The following is an 18,524-nucleotide window of genomic DNA, read 5'->3' on the forward strand; positions in this document are numbered from 1 at the left end:
GTGCCTGGGAGCAGACAGTGTTTCTGCTGAGCTCCAGAGGAGCTGAGCCCAGGGGCTGCTGCCCAAGGCCCAGGCACAACGAGCATTTCTCAGATTGCAGAGTGGCCTGGGAAGGTGTGGGGGGGGGATAATTCACCCCCTCAGTGTGGTCCCAGCTGCTCCCAGTATTTCCATGTCTGTGCTCCAAGTGCTGCTCCCAGCCCTGATCCCTGGGGATGGGAATGTCCCTTCCTGGGGCAGGGTCACACCTGAGCCAGGTGTGCAGGCCAGGACCTTGCCCTGAGCCCAAGCCCTGTCCACCTGCAGGATCTGCTTCCCCTGGGCCTCTTCCTCCTGTGGCCCCAAGCCCAGCCTGGTGCTAAACAAAGGGGCTGGGCTGGGGTCATCCCCCGGTGGGGGCTGCACACCCCCTCTGCCCCCTCCCCAAATTCCCTCCCGGGAGCAGCAGGATCTGGGGCAGGAGCCCTGAGGGGAGGGAAAAGGGGGTAACACCGGCATGGGGGGGATCACACACGCTCTGGAGGGGACACACACAGCCCCTGGGGACTCCCTTCACCTTCTCCTGCAGCACCAGGAGGATGAACCCAAACATGGAGCCCCCAAACACCAGCAGCATCTTGGGGGGTGGGGTCTGTTAGCAGCTTTGGGGGTCTGGGGGAGTCACAATTGCCCCAAAGACCCCTCCCACACCAACAGCCACTCCCAGACCCCTCAAACCACCCAACAGCTCCTGGCCAGGATCATCCCAACCACTCACTGCCACATAAGTTGCCCCAAAATCCACAAAACCCTCTTCCCATTTCCCCCTAAACCCACCCAAATTGACATGATCCCAGTCTGGGTGGTCCTGTATGGCCCACACTCCAAGGCTCTTCAAGGAATTCCAGTTCCCAGCAAGGAAAAGATCTTCCTGCCCTTGAAGGCAAAGCTCTGGAGAAGGGGCCCAAAGCAAAGGGCAGCAAGATCCTACAGTCACATTTCACTGCCACCCCCCAGAACTCCATCCATGCTTGTTGGAGCTCCTGCAGTGGGAATTCAGTCAGGGCAGGGTCTTTGGTGGGAGCTGCCCTGGCTCAAGGGAGACACTGAGAGACAAACAGAGCAGGCAGATAGAGGCACGAGAGAAAGGAGGACACAAAGACAATCAGCTGAGAAGGTGGCACTCTGAAAACAGAATGGCAACTGACTGGAAATGAATGGGATAGAAATCAACAACTCTCCAAGTTTTATTTACTATCAGAATGAATTCCACCCACCCATCCCCACACAATCCCCATCCCACTGCCCCAAATTTGGATCCCACCTCTCCCAGTCTCCTTCCAATCCCATGCCACCCTGGCAGATGTGGAATAGAGTAAGTTTGGTGTGGGATTGAGTTTTTCTTTCATGGGAACAATCCATTTTGAGGTGGGATTGAGCCCTTTTGGGGAAAGATTGAAAAGTTTTCAGTGGGATTGGAGTGGTTTTGAGGTGACAGATCGATTCATCTTGGCTTCAGGAGTGCAAAGAGAGGGAGTGGAGAAAAAAATTAGGGGCAAAACAAAGAAAAACCAGCCAGGTGTCTTCCCAGTATGGATTACATGGAATGTGGGCCACCAGGGCTCTCCTCAGTGTGGCTCCTCCAGTGGGGGATAGAGCTGGAGCAGTGCACTAAGGTCTTCCTGCACTGGGGCTACTTGCAGGGCTTCCCTTACAGGTGCCTCCGTTGGTGTTGGATCAAGTCCGAGGTCCTAGAGAAGCTCTTCCCACATTCCCTGCACTCATAGGGCCTCTCTCCAGCGTGGATGCGCTGGTGCCTGATGAGGATGGAGTTGCAGTTGTAACCCTTCCCACAGTCGGGGCAGCGGAAGGGTCTCTCCTCTGTGTGTGTGCGCTGGTGTACGAGGAGTTTGGAGCTGGCAAGAAACCTCTTCCTACACTGGGAACACTCATAGGGCCTCTCCCCAGTGTGGATCTTTTGGTGGATGCTCAGGCTGCCTCTGTGCCTGAAGCCCTTCCCACATTCCCCACACTTGTATGGCCTTTCCCCAGTGTGGATGTTGTGGTGCTCAATCAGGGTGGCTCTCTCTCTGAAGCTCTTCCCACATTCCCCACACTCGTAGGGCCGTTCTCCGGTGTGGGTCCTCTGGTGGCGGATCAGGATGGAGCTCTGGCTGAAGCTCATTCCACATTCCTCACACTCGTAGGGCCTCTCCCCGGTGTGAATACGCAGGTGCCTGACAAGGCTGAAGTTCTGCTTGAAGCACTCCGCACAATGGGGGCAGCAGAAAGGCCTCTCCTGCGTGTGCGTGCGCTGGTGTTTGAGCAGACTGGAGGTGAACTGAAACCTCTTCCTGCATTTATCACACTCGTAGGGCCTCTCCCCAGTGTGGATGCGCCGGTGGGTGATGAGGTTGGAGTTCTGCTTGAAGCCCTTCCCGCAGTCGGGGCAGCGGAAGGGCCTCTCCTCTGTGTGTGTCTGCTGATGCATAAGGAGCTGGGTGCTGGTCAGAAACCTCTTCCCACACTGGGAACACTCATAGGGCCTCTCCCCGGTGTGGATCTTTTGGTGGAACTTCAGGCTCTCTCTGTGCCGGAAACTCTTCCCACATTCCCCACACTTGTATGGCCTTTCCCCAGTGTGGATGTTCTGATGCTCAATCAGCTTGGCTCTCTCTCTGAAGCTCTTCCCACATTCCCTACACTCGTAGGGCCGTTCCCCGGTGTGGATCCTCTGGTGGCGGATCAGGTGGCACTGCCAGCTGAAACTCTTCCCACATTCCCCACACTGGTAGGGCCTCTCCTTAGTATGGATCCTCCGGTGCTGGCTCAGGGTGGAGTTGGTCCGAAACCTCTTCCCACATTCCCCACACTCATGGGGCCTCTCCCCAGTGTGGATCATCTGGTGGGCAGTCAGCTGGCAGCTCTTCCTGAAGCTCTTCCCACATTCCCCACACTCGTAGGGCCGTTCGTCCGTGTGAATCCTCTGGTGGCGGAGCAGGTGGCACCGCCAGGTGAAGCTCTTCTCACACCCCAAGCACTTGTGGGGCTTCTCCCCATCATGGAGCTGCTCATGGACCACCAGCTCGAAGCTCTGGCTCCATTTCTGGCCACCTTCCCGGCCCAGGCTGGGTCTTTCCTCCCCGTTGGATTCCTGTGATGTGGAGCCGCTCAGAACGGCCTCTCCCATGAAGTTCTGCCGCAGGGATTTGTCCTGCCTGGTCTCCAGGCTCAGCTCCTTGTCTGGGGGAGGAAGGACAAGGAGAGGATGGGATTTGCCTCCGTGCCAGAGAGAAGGAGAAGGAGCAGAAGAGAGGGGGAAAGGGGCAGTGGCTTCCTCCTCACCTGCCTGGCTGTCCTTGGGCATCTTCCTCTTTCTCACAGCCTCCTTCTCCATCCAGCGAAGGGTTCAGAATGGGAAATCCAGACTTGGGGAAAAATAAGGGATGAGCAGATTTGAGTTTGAAGGTACCTCAGCCAAAGTCCATCTCTAGAATCCACCGGGCATCTGGACTCCATAAAAACCTCCCAAACACCAAGATTCAGCCCTGAAAAACCTCCCAGCAGTTTCCCATCTCCGGTCTCTCCCCTCTGGTGATCAGGGTTTCCCCCTGTCCCAGGTGCTGGGGGTCACGCTTGTATTGGGTGTCCACTGTCTACTTGGCCCCCACCCTCCCCAGGCTGCTGGGAGTTCCAGAAACCCAAAAAGCTCCCCCCTTTTCTGTCTGCCCATTTAGAGATGCTGGGATTTTTGGGGTCCTGCTATCACTTCTCCCCTTTTTCTCTGCTTTGGCTGCAGGAGGTCCAAGAAGTGCCTCCCTTCCCCACTCCAAGCTGTTTAGGGTCTCATGAATTGCAGTGTCCCCCCCTCAGCATAAGACTGACCCGTGAAATTGACATAAGAAAAGAGCTTTCCCGGAATGAAACAACGGGACTTGACAAGATCTGGGAAGGCCATCGAAAAGAAATTCGGACTATTCAGCCCATCCTGGACACCTGGACTGCCTAAGGGCAGAAAAATCCTATAAAACGGTGGACTGAAAGCTGCACCGGCGTGGATTTGGGCGTCTTGTACACCGGTGCGGACCCCTATCCACTCAGCGCGGCACTGACATTTTCCTATTTTTGTGGCTTTCTCATCTTTCTGGTGTTAGATATTCTGTTATTAATAAATTGTCTTTTATTAATCTGATATTTGCAATTGCATTTATAACATTGCCCAAAACGGTTTAAAACCCACACAAAATGGCCGAAAATCCTCTTAAATCTCCTAAAAGGCTGTAAAATCCACCCTGAAAATACTTGGTCTGGCCTCAAATCAACAAAATACACCTAAAGTCCACTCTATAACCCAAAAGATTTGGCCTAAAATCACTAAATGAGACTAAATCCCACCCAAATGGGCCTAAAAACCATCCAAAGGGATCTAAAATCCACCCTACAACTGGCCGCTTTATCTTAAAATCACTCAAATAGGACTAATCCTCACCTGATTTTGCCTAAAATCAGACAAAGGGGACAAAAATCCACACTAAATGACTCAAAAACCCAGCCTAAACCTGCCCAGTTTGGCCTAAAATTACCCAAACGGGCCTAAAATCTCTAGGACTGGGTCCAAGACCAAGATCAGCACCAGATCTGAGAACTGGCACCAGCATCAAGACTGAGCCCGATACCAGACCTGAGACTGGCACCAAGAGCGATGCCAGCCTGGGAGCAACACTGAGACCAAGACTGAGACCAGAACCTACATCAGAACTGGGACCGGTTCTGACAGGACTGGGACCGGCACCGGTACCAAACTCAGACTGGCACTGCACGGACACCATGACTTGGACCAGGACTGAGACTGAAACCGGCACCAGAACTGGGACTGGGACTGAGACCAGCACTGGAACCAGCACCAAGACTGGCACCGCCCAGGGACTGGGACCGAGACTGGGATTGGCACTGGGAGCACTCCGGGGCCAACACTGGCACCAGGACCGGCACTGGGACCGGGACTGTGCTGAGACCAAGACTGACACCGGGACTGAAAACGGCAAAAAATGGCTCAAAAGTCACCAAAAATGCCCCTAAACAGACCAAAAAAATGCCTGAAAAGTGACAGGAAATGACCCAAAAACTGACTAGAAATGCCCCTGAAATTACAAAAAATGGCTCATAATGACACTAAGTGGCCAAAAATGTGACCAAAATCACCCCAAATGTCGCCAAATGACACAAAATTGCCCCAAATTACCCAATATGATAGAAAATGCCATACAAATGGCCCTAAAATGGCCCAAAAGTTACCAAAAATGACCCAAGCGTATTAGAAAATGCCCCAAAATGCTGCAGGATGAGGGAGATCCTGGAGGGACACAGAATTCCCCAAAATTAAAAAAAAAGCTTCTAAAATTGCATTAAAAAGCAAAATTGTAAATTTAAAAAAATGAAAAAAGCCTCAAAATGGCTCAAAAAAGAAAAAAAAAAAAAACAACCACCTGAAAATGCCTCCAAAAATCCCAAAAATATTCCCTAAATTTCCCACACTACACAGAATTTCCCAAATTCCCAAAATTCAAAAAAAAATCCCCCAAAACCAACAAAAAACACTCAGAAAATAACAATAATAATAATAAACCCACAAACCCTTAAAATGGTCAGAAATTTTTAAAAAATCCCCTAAATCCCCAGATCCCCTGCAATTCCCAAAATCCCTGAAAATCCCCAGAATTTCTTACGCTTGCTCTCAATGAAGTGGTGCAGCTGGCAGGACTTGCTCATGCCAGTGCTGTCAATCACCAAGAACTTGAAGGGGAAATTTTGGGGAAAAAAAATTTCCATGTTTGGACCCAAAATTCTCCCAAAATCCCCTCTACAGAGCACAAAATTCCCAAGTTTGGACCCAAATTTTCCAACAATTCCCCTTCTGGGACCCCAAATTCCGAAGTTTGGACCCAAAATCTCCTCTGGGGACCCCAAAACTTCCAAAAATCCCTTCTAGACATCCCAAAATTCCCATGCTTTGACCCAAAATTCCCCAAATTCCTGTGTTTCAACCCAAAATTGCCCCCAAATTCCCAATAGAAGCCCAAGAATCAAAAAATTTCCTGATAGAAAACCCAAAATTGCCCCATTTGGACCCCACGAATTTCCCATACAGAACCCAAAATTCCCTTGAAGGACCCCAGAATTCCCCAATAGAGATCCCGAAAGCCCCCCAAACGCTTTATTGACTCCTCCTGACCCCTATAGAGACCCTACAGACACCCCAAAAGATCTCACAGATCCCCTATAGGCACCACCAGACTCTGCCCAAATCCCCTATAGACCCACCCAACTCCTTTTAGGGACTCCCGGGCCCTCCCAAAATCGCCTAGGGAGACCCCCAGATCCCCTACAGAGACGTCCAGATCCACTACAGAGAGCCCAGAACCCCTGAACCCTCTATAGATCCCCCATAGATTCCATATTGCGCCCTCAGATCCTAGAGACCTCCAGACGCCCCGAATCCCCCTTAGGGACCCACAGACACACCCACACCTCTCCGGACCCGCTACAGGCTCCCGCTGACTCCTATAGATCCCCTATAGATCGCCCCAACCCCCCAAAATGCCACCCAACCCCCGGCGCATCCCCTACAGACCGCATTAATGGACGCCCGGATCCCCGTTACGGACCCCTCCGGACCCTCAGACCCCCCAGACCCCGACAGAGCCCCTATAACCCCTAAGGCCGCTTTAAGGACCACCAGCCCGCCATAAATCCCCTATAGACCGCCCCAAATCTCCGACAGATCCCCTACAAAATCCCCTAAAGAGACTTCCAGTTCCTCTCAGACCCCTACAGAGCCCTACATATGCCAAATATATCCCCCATTGCCCCACCGTAGGTATCGGACACGCCAGAGCCGGGTCGGGAGACCGGGAGAAAAGATGGCGGCGCCCGGGAGAGCCACTTCTGAGTAATCTGCGCATGCGCTGGAGAGAACGCGCCAGCAGATGGGCGAGGCTCAAAGGAAAAGAGGCGGGGCCAATGAAACGGCGGAGAACGACTGGAATGCGGCGGGGTCAGAGAAAGGGCGGGAACTGTGAGGGGAAAAGGGCGCGGCCAAGGGGACGCGCGGTCCTAAAAGGGCCCGGCTTGCCCTAAAATCACCCAAAATGGACCTAAAATTCTCCAAAGGGGCCTAAAATCCACCCTAAAACACATCAGGTTTGGCTTTAAATCAGACAAATGAGATTAAAATCCACACAAAGTAGCTTAAAAAGAACACAAAGAGCCCTAAAATCCACCCTAAATCCACATGCTTTGTCCTAAAATCAGTCAAATGGGGTTAAAATAATCTGAAGGGGTCTAAAATCCAATCAAGGGGGCTGAAATTGCACAATCTAGTTTAAAACCCAAACAAAATGGGCTGAAATCCCCCTTAAATTTCCCAAATGGGTGTAAAATGCACCCTGAAAGTACATGGTTTGGCCTAAAATCACTCAAACGGTCCTAAAATCACTCAAAATTGCCTGAAAGCCACACTAAAGGACTTAAAATCATCATGAGAGGACTTTGTTTGACCTAAAACTACCAAAGGAGACCGAAAATCCACCCATATGGGCAAAAAATAACCAAAAACAGGGGCCTAAAATCTCCCATGCATCTTAAGATGCACCCATATGCAGTTAAAATCATTCAAAGGGACCTAAAGTCCACCAAGAATTGCCCAAGTTATCATAAAATCACCGAAATGAGCCTAAACCAGACCCAAATGGGCCTAAAATCATCCAAAGGGATCAAAAAACCACACTAAACCCCACCAGATTTGGCCCAAAATCATCCAAAGGTACCTAAAATCCACCCTAAAAGGCCAGAAATCACTCAAAGGAATCTAAAACACAGCCTGAACCTGCCCAGTTTGGCCTAAAATCACCCAGATGAATCTAAAATCCAGGACCGAGACCAAGATCAGCACCGGAACCGGCACTAGCACCAGAACTGACACCAGAACCGAGACTGGCACTGCTCCAGGACCCGCACTGGGACCGAGAGCGACACCAAAACTGGCACCAGAACTGGTACTGGGGCCAAGACTGAGACCAAGACACTGGAACCGGCACCAGGACCGGTTCAGAACGGGGACCCGCACTGGTACCAGGAGCGCTCCAGAACTGCGGCCAGAACCGAGACCGGGAGCATTCCAGGACCGAGACCAAGACAGGCACCGGAACCAGCACCGAGACTGACATGGCTCCAGGACCGAGACTGGGATTGGCACTGGGAGCGCTCCAGGACCAAGATCGGCACTGCCTCCAGTACCAGAACCACTTGGAGACCAAGACTGAGACCAAGACTGAGACCAGAACTGAAAACAGACCCGGTACCTGGACTGAGACTGGCAGCGCTCCGGGACCAAGACTGAGACTGGAACCGGCACCACTCCAGGATAGAGGTTGGTACCAGGACGAGAATGAGCACCGAGAGCACTCCGGGACTGCCCTGAGACTGAGTCTGGGACTGAGATCAGCACCAGGAGTGCTCTAGGCCTGCAACTGAGACCGGGGCCAGAACTGGGACGGGGATTGGATCTGGAATCACTCAGGGATTGGCTCCAGGATTGCTCCGGGACCACTTCGTTTGCTGCGGGGAGTTCTGGCTGCACTCCCGGGGGGGACTGGGAGGGACCGTCGGGTTTGGGAGGGGGGAGGAGGGACTGTAAGGAACTCGGAGGGAGCCCTGGGAATGGTGGGAACACCTCGGTTTACATCGTTCCAGAGCAGCTATCCCAGTCCACATTATCCCAGTTTGTATGATCCAGTCTGGATGCTATTGATCCAGATGGTCCCAGTCTGTGCAGGCCCAGTCTGTAGGATCCCAGTCCATGTGGTCCCAGCCCGCACGATCCCAGTCTGGGTGGTCCTGTATGGCCCACACTCCAAGGCTCCTCAAGGAATTCCAGTTCCCAGCAAGGAAAAGATTTTCCTGCCCTTGAAGATAAAGCTCTGGAGAAGGGCCCCAAAGCAAAGGGCAGCAAGATCCTACAGTCACATTTCACTGCCAGCCCCCAGAACTCCATCCATGCTTGTTGGAGCTCCTGCAGTGGGAATTCAGTCAGGGCAGGGTCTTTGGTGGGAGCTGCCCTGGCTCAAGGGAGAGACACTGAGAGAGAGCAGGGAGAGAGGCAGGAGAGAAAGGAGGACACAAAGACAATCAGCTGAGAAGGTGGCACTCTGAAAACAGAACTGCAACTGACTGGAAATGAGTGGGTGTCCTGGGTTGCAGTGTAGGATGTACACAAAGTATTTATTCTATCACCATCTTCATAAACTGTTGAAACCAGGTGGGCTAGTGTTTTTCCAAGCCCCCCTGCCTCTTCTGCTAATGGCCCTTGGGGTGTCTTCTGCTAATGACCTTTGGGGTGTCTTCTGCTAATGGCCCATTAACGCCTGGCCCATGAGTCACAGGTAACTCCTGTCAGGGGTTATCTCTGTTAATGGGCCATCAAGGACCCACTTCACACTCCTCATCCTATTGTGAGATGCTCTGCCCAGGGGGAGGAGCCAAGCATTCTCACCTGGATATAAGCTGGTATGTGGGACAGTGCAAGGGCACTTACCCACTGGATTCCCAGAGGACCAGAGCTCCCAGACCTTTCTACAGGATCACTGCTTCAGGAAGAGCACTTCACCTGTACTGCTTCCACCATCCTGCTCAGGTTGTATTCTGACTCTGTCAGTGATCTTTTGTGTTATTGCATTTATTTTATTTTATTTTTATCTTTTAACCTTTTTCTTATTAAATTATATCTCTGACTTGGAGCCTCTCATTTGTTTTGCTTTCAAACCACAACAGTGGGGCAAGAATCAAGAACTCTCCAAGTTTTATTTACTATCAAACCACATCTCACCCAGCCAGTCCCACACAATCCCCATCCCAATGCCTCAAATTTGGATCTCACTTCTCCCAATCTCTTTGCAACTCCAGCTCACCCTGGGCACTGTGGAATCGAGTAAGTTTGGCATGCGATTGAATTTCTCTTAGGTGGGAACAAGTACATTTGAGGTGGGATTGAGCCCTTTTGGGATGACTGAGTTGTTTTCACTAGGATTGCAGTGGTTTTGAGGAGACAGATCAATCCCTCTTGCCTTTTGGAGTGCAAAGAGATGGAGAAGCAAAAAGAATTAAGGCAAAACCAAAAGGATAACTGGCAAGGTGACTTCCCAACATGGATCACAGGGAATGTGGGTCACCAGGGCTCAGCTTAAATGGGACCCCCAGTGGGGGCTGGAGCTGGAGCAGCACACAAAGCTCTTCACACACTGGAGGCACTTGCAGGGCTTCCCTTACCAGTGCCTCCATTGTGTTTGGTCAACTCCGAGCTCCTGGAGAAGCTCTTCCCATACTGGGGACACTTGTAGGGCCTCTCCCCAGTGTGGATCTTTTGGTGCAAGCTAAGGCTGGACAACTCAAAATGGCCTCTCTCACGAGCTTCTGCCATGGGGATTTGTCCTCCCTGGTCTCCATGCTCAGCTCCTTGACTAGGGGAGGAAGGACAAGGAGAGGATGGGATTTGCCTCCATGACAGAGGGAAAGGGAAGGAGATCCCCTGTTTCCAGGATCGCTCTGGGCTCACTGCGTTCATTCCAGGGAATTTTGCCCGCACCCCAGGGACCCTTGTGTTTGGGAGGGTGAAGGAGGGACTGGGAGAATCTGGGAGGGAGCCCGGGGAACAGTGGGACTGCCTCAGTTTGCATCGTTCTGGTGCTGAAAAGTGACAGAAAATAACCCAAAAACTGACTAGCAATGCCCTTGAAAATACAAAAAAAAAATTGTAATTTTGGTTCGCATTGTTCTGGTGCAGCCATCTCAGTTTACATGTTCCCAGTTTGTATGATCCTAGTCTGGATGCTACTGATATAGATGATCCCAGTTTGTGCAGGCCCAGTCTGTAGGATCCCAGTCCATGTGGTCCCAGCCCGCACGATCCCAGTCTGGGTGGTCCTGCATGGCCCACACTCCAAGGCTCTGGAATTCCAGTTTCCAGCAAGGAAAAAATCTTCCTGCCCTTGAAGGCAAAGCTCTGGAGAAGGGCCCCAAAGCCAAGGGCAGCAAGATCCTACAGTCACATTTCACTGCCAGCCCCCAGAACTCCATCCATCCCTGTTGGAGCTCCTGCAGTGGGAATTCAGTCAGGGCAGGGTCTTTGGTGGGAGCTGCCCTGGCTCACGGGAGACACTGAGAGACAAACAGAGCAGGCAGAGAGAGGCAGGAGAGAAAGGAGGACACAAAGACAATCAGCTGAGAAGGTGGCACTCTGAAAACAGAATGGCAACTGACTGGAAATGAATGGGATAGAAATCAACAACTCTCCAAGTTTTATTTACTATCAGAATGAATTCCACCCACTCATCCCCACACAATCCCCATCCCACTACCTCAAATTTGGATCCCACTTCTCCCAGTCTCCTTTCAATCTCATGCCATCCTGGCAGCTGTGGAATCAAGTAAATTTGGCAGGGGATTGAGTTTATCTGAGGAGGGAACAAGCCATTTTGAGGTGGGATTGAGCCCTTTTGGGGTAAGAATGAGTTGTTCTCAGTGGGACTGGAGTGGTTTTGAGGAGACACAGCAATCCCTCTTGCCATTTGGAGTGCAAAGAGAGGGAGAGGAGAAGAAAATTAAGCCCAAGAGAAAAGGATAACCAGACACGTGTCTTGCCACCATGGATCACAGGGAATGTGAGTCATCAGGGTTCCTCCACTGGGGGATGGAGCTGGAGCAGAGCACAAAGCTCTTCCTGCACTGGGGGCACTTGCAGGGATTGCCCTACAACTGCTTTTCCTGGTGCTGGGTCAAGGCTGAGCTGCATGAGAAGCTCTTCCTCAACTGGGGACATTCGTAGGGCCTCTGGTGGAGGATCAGGCTGGCCCTCTGGCTGAAGCTCTTTCCACATTCCTCACACTTGTGGGGCTTCTCCCCGGTGTGGATGCACCAGTGCCTGTCAAGGTTGCCATTGTGATTGAAACCTTTCCCACAGTCGGGGCAGTGGAAGGGCATCTCCTCTGTGTGAGTGCACTGGTGCAGGAGGACAGTAGAGCTGGTCTGAAACCTCTTCCTGCATTTATCACGTTTGTATACTCTCCCCAGTGTGGATCATCTGGTGAAAGATCAGGTGGGAGTGGGTGTGAAACCTCTTCCTACATTCCCCACACTCGTATGGTCGTTCCCCTGTGTGGGTTCTCTGGTGACAGATCAGGATGGACCACCAGCTGAAACTCTTCCCACACTCCAAGCACTTGTGGGGCTTCTCCCCACCACGAAGCTGCTCATGGACCACCAGCTTGAAGCTCTGGCTTCATCTCTGGCCCAGTTCCTGGCACAGGCTGGGTCTTTCCTCCCTGTTGCATTCCTGTGCCATGGAGCCGCTCACAACCGCCTCTCCCATGAAGTTCTGCTGCGAGGACTTGTCCTCCCTGGTCTTCATGCTCAGCTCCTTGTCTGGGGGAGGAGGGACAAGGAAAGGCTGGGATTTGCCTCTGTGCCCCAGGGAAGGGGAAAGAGATTGCCCAGTGCGTCCCCAGCAGGACAGTGTCAGCTGCAGGGTTGTCCTGCAGACGGCGGCCAGGATGGGCTGGGAGATGGAGCAGGAGAGAGGGGGAAAGGGGCAGTGACTTCCTCCTCACCTACCTGAGTGTCCTCGGCCATCTTCCTCTTCCTCACAGCCTCCTCACCCATCTGTTAAAAGGTCGGAATGGGAAATACTGGTTTTGGGAAAAACAAGGGATGAGCACATTTGGTTTGAAGGTACTTCAGCCCAAGTTCATCTCTAGAAATCACTGGGCATCTGAGCTCCATAAATGCTCCCAAACACCAAGATTCAGCCCAGAAAATGCCTCCCAGGAGTTCCCCATCTCCAGGTTCTCCCCTCTGGAGATCAGGGTTTCCCCCTGTCCCAGCTCCTGGCGGTAACACTTATATTGGGAGTCCTCTGTCTACTTGGCCCCCACCCTCCCCAGGCTGCTGGGAGTCCCAGGAACCCAAAAAGCTCCTCCCTCTTCTGTCTCAACATTTGGGGATGCTGGAGGTTTTTGGACTCCCAAGGTCCTTTCTCCCCTTATTCTCAGCTTTGGGGTACAGGGGGTCCAAGGAGTCCCCCACTGCTCCTCTCCAGGCTGTTGAGGGTCCCACAAGTCGTGGCACTGCCCCCTCTCTGCGCTTCCCACTTTGGGGTCCTGGGGGACACAGGGCTCTGCTCCTCCAGGCTGCCTCTGCTGGCAGCAGCCACTGGGACCCCCCAGTGTCCCCTCAAGGGGCATTTTAAAGAATACAGAATACAGAATGACTAGGTTGAAAGAAACCTCCAAGACCATTAAATCCAACACATGCCCTAACACCTCAACTAGACTGTGGCACCAAGTGCCACATCCAGTCTTTCTTTAAACGCATCCAGAGATGGTGACTCAACCACCTCCCCAGGCAGACCAATCCAGTACTTTATTATTGTTTCCATTAAAAATGTTTTGCTAATATCCAACCTATATTTCCCTTAGCACAGATTGAGACTGCTTCCTCTCCTTCTGGCAGTTGCTGAAAGAGACCAAACCCCACCTGACCACAGCCTCCTTCCAGGAAGTTGTAGAGTGATAAGGTCACACCTCTGAGTCTCCTTTTCTCCAGGCTAAACGACCCCAGCTCCCTCAGCCGTTCCTCATAGGGCTTGTGTTTCAAGCCCCTCACCAGCCTCGTTGCCTCCTCTGGACCCGCTCAAGTGTCTCAACGTCCTTCCTAAACTGAGGGGCCCAGAACTGGACACAGCACTCAAGGTGTGGCCTGACCAGTGCTGAGTCCAGGGGAAGAATGACCTCCCTGCTCCTGCTGGCCACACCATTCCTGATACAGGCCAGGATGCCATTGGCCCTCTTGGTCACCTGGGCACACTGCTGGCTCATGTTCAGCCAGCTGTCACCAGTACCCCCAGGTCCCTTTCTACCTGGGCATTGTACAGCCACACCATCCCCAGCCTGTAGTGCTGCAGGGGCATTTCGTGGCCAAAATGCAGGACTCACCACTTGGACTTAATAAACTTCATCCTATTGCACTCTGCTCACCCATCTAAATCTTCCAGGCCTCTCTAAAGAGCCCTCCTCCCCTCCAACAGACTGACACAAGCTGCCATCTTAGTTTCATCTGCAAATTTCCTAATAAAAGACTCAATACTAATTAAAGATTCATCCATGTCATCAATAAAAATATGGAACAGAGGTGGTCCCAGCACAGACCCCTGAGAACACCACTGGTGCCTGGCTGCCAGCTGGATGCAGCACTGTCCACCAACACTCTCTGGGCTCGGCCATGCAGCCAGTTCCTAATCCAGCAAAGAGTGCTCCTGTCCAAGCCCCGGGCTGCCAGCTTTTCAAGGAGTGTACTGTGGGACACAGTGTCAAAGGCCTTGCTGAAGTCAAAATACACAACATCCACAGCCTTTGCAGCATCCACCAGATGGGTCACTTGGTCATAGAAGGAGATCATGTTTGGTTAAACATGACCTATTCCTCCTAAACACGTGCCGCGTGGGCCTGATTTTCTGGTCAGCTTTGGAGTTCTTCATTCTCCAAACATCCCCTCCAAAAAGACCCTAAACCCAGACACCCCCCAGGATATCTGCAGCAAACTCCCCCTCCCCAGTCATCTGTGGGATGAGTGGATGATGATCCCACAGGTGTGGGGCTGAGCATTCATGGAGCACTTGACCTCGTGGTTCCCTCTTTTTTTCTTGAGCCTCCTTTGCCACTCCTCTTCCTCTTTCTCCCATTCCTCCTTTCCAGCCCTCCTCCTCCTCCCTAATCCCACCTCCTTCTCCTACTACCATCCCTTCTCCTGCTCTTTCTTCATCCCTCCTCTTCCACCCCTCCTCCTCCTCCCCCAGGAGCAGCCACACCCTGGATGCCCCGTTCCCCAAGCCCTGGCAGCCCGCGGGAGGAGTGGGGATGGAGCGGGACAGGTCGGGATGGGCAGTGCGGGGCTCTCGTCTGCTCCCACCCGCTGGGGGTGGGGAAATCCAGACTGGGGAAAAGGAGAGGGAAACTGGGAAAACTGGGGGCTGCAGATCCAAACTGGGCCTTGCTGGGGACTCTGGCTGGGGACTTCCAGCCCTTGGGGCTCCTCTCAGGAGATCTGGGATGGGGGAATGCAGAGAGGGCTGGGGGATGCCAGGAGTAGCATCACTGGGAATGACTGGGCTGTACTGGGGTAACTGGAACCTTACTGCGGCAACTGGGAGTGACCAGGAATGACTACAAGCATGCTGAGGGCAACTGTGGTATACTGGCAATGTCTGTGACCTGACTGGTGTGACTGGAACTACACTAGGAACAACTGGGACCATGCTGGGGGGAACCTGGAACCACTCTAGGGGCAAGTGGGAGCGAGTGGGAGTGGCTGGGTCTGCACTGGGGGAACCTGGGCATGACTGGGAGGGACTGGGATCATCTATTGAGCAACTGGGACTACACCAGGGGCAACTGGGTGCAACTCGGATCATGCTGGGAGCAACAGGGAGACATTGGAACCATGCTGGGGACAACGGGGATCCTACTGGGATCAGAGGTGGAAGCACCTGGGCCATGCTGGGAGGACTGAGATCATACTGGATCATACTGGCAGCAACTGGGACTGCAGTGAGGGTGACTGGGAGTGGCTGTGAGCAACTGGGATCAGGCTGGAAGCATCTCTGGGCAACTGGGAGTGACTAGGAACATGCTGGCAGCAACTGGGATATACTGGGACAGATTGAAACCATAATGGGGGCTAAATGTAAGCAAGTGGAACCACATTGGAGGATAATGGGAGCAGCTGTGCCCATGTTGGGGTGATACTGGGATCCTACTGGAACTGACTGGAATCATACTGGGAGTGACTGGAATAGTACTGGGACTATCTGAGACTGACTGGGATCAGACTGGGAGTGACGGGAAAGGTGCTGGCCGTGACTAGAACCGTACTGGGAGTGACTCAAAGCAACTGGGCCCATGCTGGGAGTGACAGGGAGTCACTCTGGGCATGACTGGAATAACACTGGGAGTATCTGGGAATGACTGGGGTCATACTGGGCATGTCTGCATGCAACGGATCATGCTGGGAGTGACTGGGATCGTACTGGGAATGACAGAAACCATACCGGGAGTGACTACAGGTCCCACTGGGATCATCCTGGGAGCCACTGGGATTACAGTGGGTATGAATGGATCCTGACTGGGGGTTACTGGGACCATACTGGGCCATGGCGGGAGAAGAATGTGGACACATTGGGAGCAACTGGCATCAACTGGAAGGTACTGGAACCGTGCTGAGGGGACTGAGATCACATCTGGGATCATACTGGGAGCAACTGAGACTATACTTTGGGCAACTGCCAGAAACTGGCATCATGCTTGGAGGTAACTGGGAAAGACTGCGATCATTCTGAGGGAACTGGAGCCTTACTGGAGTAACTGGGAGTGACTGGGAATGACAATGAGCATGCCGAGGACAACTGGGGTATATTGTGAGTGTCTGAAACCATACCGGGGGGACTGGAACAACTGTGGGAACAACCAGGATCATCCCGGGAATGGTAGGGAACATGCAATAGGCAGCTGGGAGTGACTGGATCTACACTGGGGCAACTGGGCATGACTGAGACCATGCTGAGACAGACTGGGACTATTCTAGCGGCAACTGGCATCATACTGGGAAGAATTGGGAACAACTATGCTGGGTCAACTAGGATGATACTGGAATCACAGTGGGGGAACACCTGGGTTCATATTGACATTACACAGAGGGTGACTGGAATCATACTGGGATTAACTGGAAGTGGCTGTGAGCAACTGGAATCCTGCTGAAAGCACCTGGGAAGAGGAGGGAGTGACTGGAAGCATGCTGGGGGTGACTGGGATATACTGGGAGAGACAGCCAGTCACTGGGATCACAGTGGAGGCTACTGACATCAAACTGGGAGTGACTGGGAGTGACTGAAATTAGATTGCAAGTGACTGGCATCATACTGGGAGTGCCTACATTCATACTGGGATAAGAGTGTGTGTCAATGGACCCTGACTGGGGGTTACTGGGAGCTACCACACCTGTGCTGGGTGTGGCAACTGGAGACACACTGGGAGAAACTCAGAAAAATCTGGGGGCAAGGGACCCACATTGGGGTAACTGGGAGTGCCTGGGAAAGACTACAAGAATATTCAGGGCAAATGGGATATACTGGGATGTCTGAGACCACGGAAGTGCTGACAGGGACCAAACTGGGACCATGCTAGGGGCAACTGGGAGACCTGGGAACATGCTAGACCAGTGTGGGAGGAACTGGGAGAAACTGGGACTGTGCAGGGGGCAAATTGCATCCTAAGAGGAAATTACTGGGCTCCTACTGGGATCACAGTGGAAGCAGCTGGGCCATTCTTGTCGTTGGGAGCAACAGGGATCGGGTAGGGAGTGAGAGGCAGTGCACAGGCTCATACTGGGACTGACTGGGCTCATACTGGGAGTGCTGAGGAAACTGGGATTACACGGGAGGGAGGGGGAGGGGACACTGGGCTCATACTGGGAGCAGCCGCTTCCAGCCCTGGGACCCTCGAACCCCTTTCCCGCCCATCCCGCCCCTCCAGCCCCAGCAGCCCTCAACGGGGTCCCGGCAATCCCAGGGGTCCCCCCCTCGGGGATCCCCCTTTGCCCTTCTGGGGCTCTCCTCTCTCTGGGGTCCCGCTCATGGAAGCCGCGGCTCTCCCGGGCTCCCCAAACCCCGTGTCCCCCCGGCCCCGCCGGTCCCGCGCGCTCCCCACGTGGCCCCGCCAGAGCTCGGAGGGCCCGGCCCGGGAAGCCCAACCCCCACCCAGGGGAGACCCACATCCCCCCGCCCCCCGCCGGGGCTCTGCCGACACCAGGACACCCCAAAAACACCGCCCGAGCACCCCACGATGTCCCCTCGAGCGGCATCTGCGCCTCGCCTTTGGAGCCCCGCGAGCTCCAAACATCCCTTCCCCCAAAAAACACCAAACCCAGGGACCCCAAACCCGGGATATTTGGGGCGAGCTCCCCCTCCCCGGGCACCTGCGGGATGGGGGGCGATGATCCCGGCGCTGCCGCCAGTTCAGGCAGCGCTGGAGCCGCCGCTCCCTCCGCTCGTCTTCTCCTCCCGCTCCTGCGGCCGCTGCGCCTCTTCCTCCCTCCCTCCTCCTCCTCCCCCGGGCCCGGCCCCGGACTGGGAGGGCGGGGCCAAGGAAAGGGCGGGGCCAAGGAAAGGGCGGGAACTGGGAGGGGAAAGGGGCGGGGTCAGCCCGGAGCGGGAATCATGCGGGGAATGGGCGTAGCCAAGAAGACGCCAGGTCCTAAACCCGCCCGCTTTCGCTTAACACCAACGCAATGCGCTGGAAATCCACCGCAAATCCACCAGGTTTAGTCTAAAATCACCCAAATGGGCCAAAAATCTCCAGGGCCGGGACCGAGACCGGGATCAGCACCGGAACCGGCACCAAGGCTGAGACCGACACTGCAACTGAGACCGGCCCCGCACAGGCGCC

The 18,524-nt window shown here is 53.6% G+C and overlaps 1 protein-coding gene and 1 pseudogene across 3 annotated transcripts in view; both read right to left on the reverse strand.

Annotated features, from left to right (window-relative positions):
• Nucleotides 1–18,524, reverse strand: part of LOC310918360 (olfactory receptor 14J1-like) — a 537,521-nt pseudogene that overhangs the window by 310,963 nt on the left and 208,034 nt on the right. The gene's annotated exons all lie outside the window — the stretch shown is intronic.
• Nucleotides 446–18,228, reverse strand: LOC310918353 (uncharacterized protein). Of its 2 annotated transcripts, none has more exons than XM_083877206.1 (3): nt 6,852–6,987; nt 3,325–3,407; nt 446–3,222 (listed from the first exon to the last, which is right to left on the reverse strand). In XM_083877206.1, exons 2-3 carry the CDS (start codon nt 3,374–3,376, stop codon nt 1,691–1,693), a joined length of 1,584 nt encoding a protein of 527 aa, XP_083733332.1. In that variant the 5' UTR covers nt 3,377–3,407; nt 6,852–6,987; the 3' UTR covers nt 446–1,690. The 2 variants fall into 2 exon arrangements, with proteins under 2 accessions (XP_083733332.1, XP_083733331.1); XM_083877205.1 differs by lacking the exon at nt 6,852–6,987 and adding an exon at nt 18,055–18,228 and having other exon boundaries at nt 447–3,222.

The sequence above is a fragment of the Zosterops lateralis genome (assembly GCF_965231275.1).
Source record: "Zosterops lateralis genome assembly, chromosome: 23".
Taxonomy (NCBI): domain Eukaryota; kingdom Metazoa; phylum Chordata; class Aves; order Passeriformes; family Zosteropidae; genus Zosterops; species Zosterops lateralis.

Bases quoted from the DNA above. Each gene is read 5' to 3' on its own strand.
- LOC310918353 (XM_083877206.1), bottom strand. From the start codon at position 3,376: ATGGAGAAGGAGGCTGTGAGAAAGAGGAAGATGCCCAAGGACAGCCAG. The intron at 3,223-3,324 runs GTGAGGAGGAAG...TTCCTCCCCCAG, and splicing joins GCCCAAGGACAGCCAGGCAG to ACAAGGAGCTGAGCCTGGAG.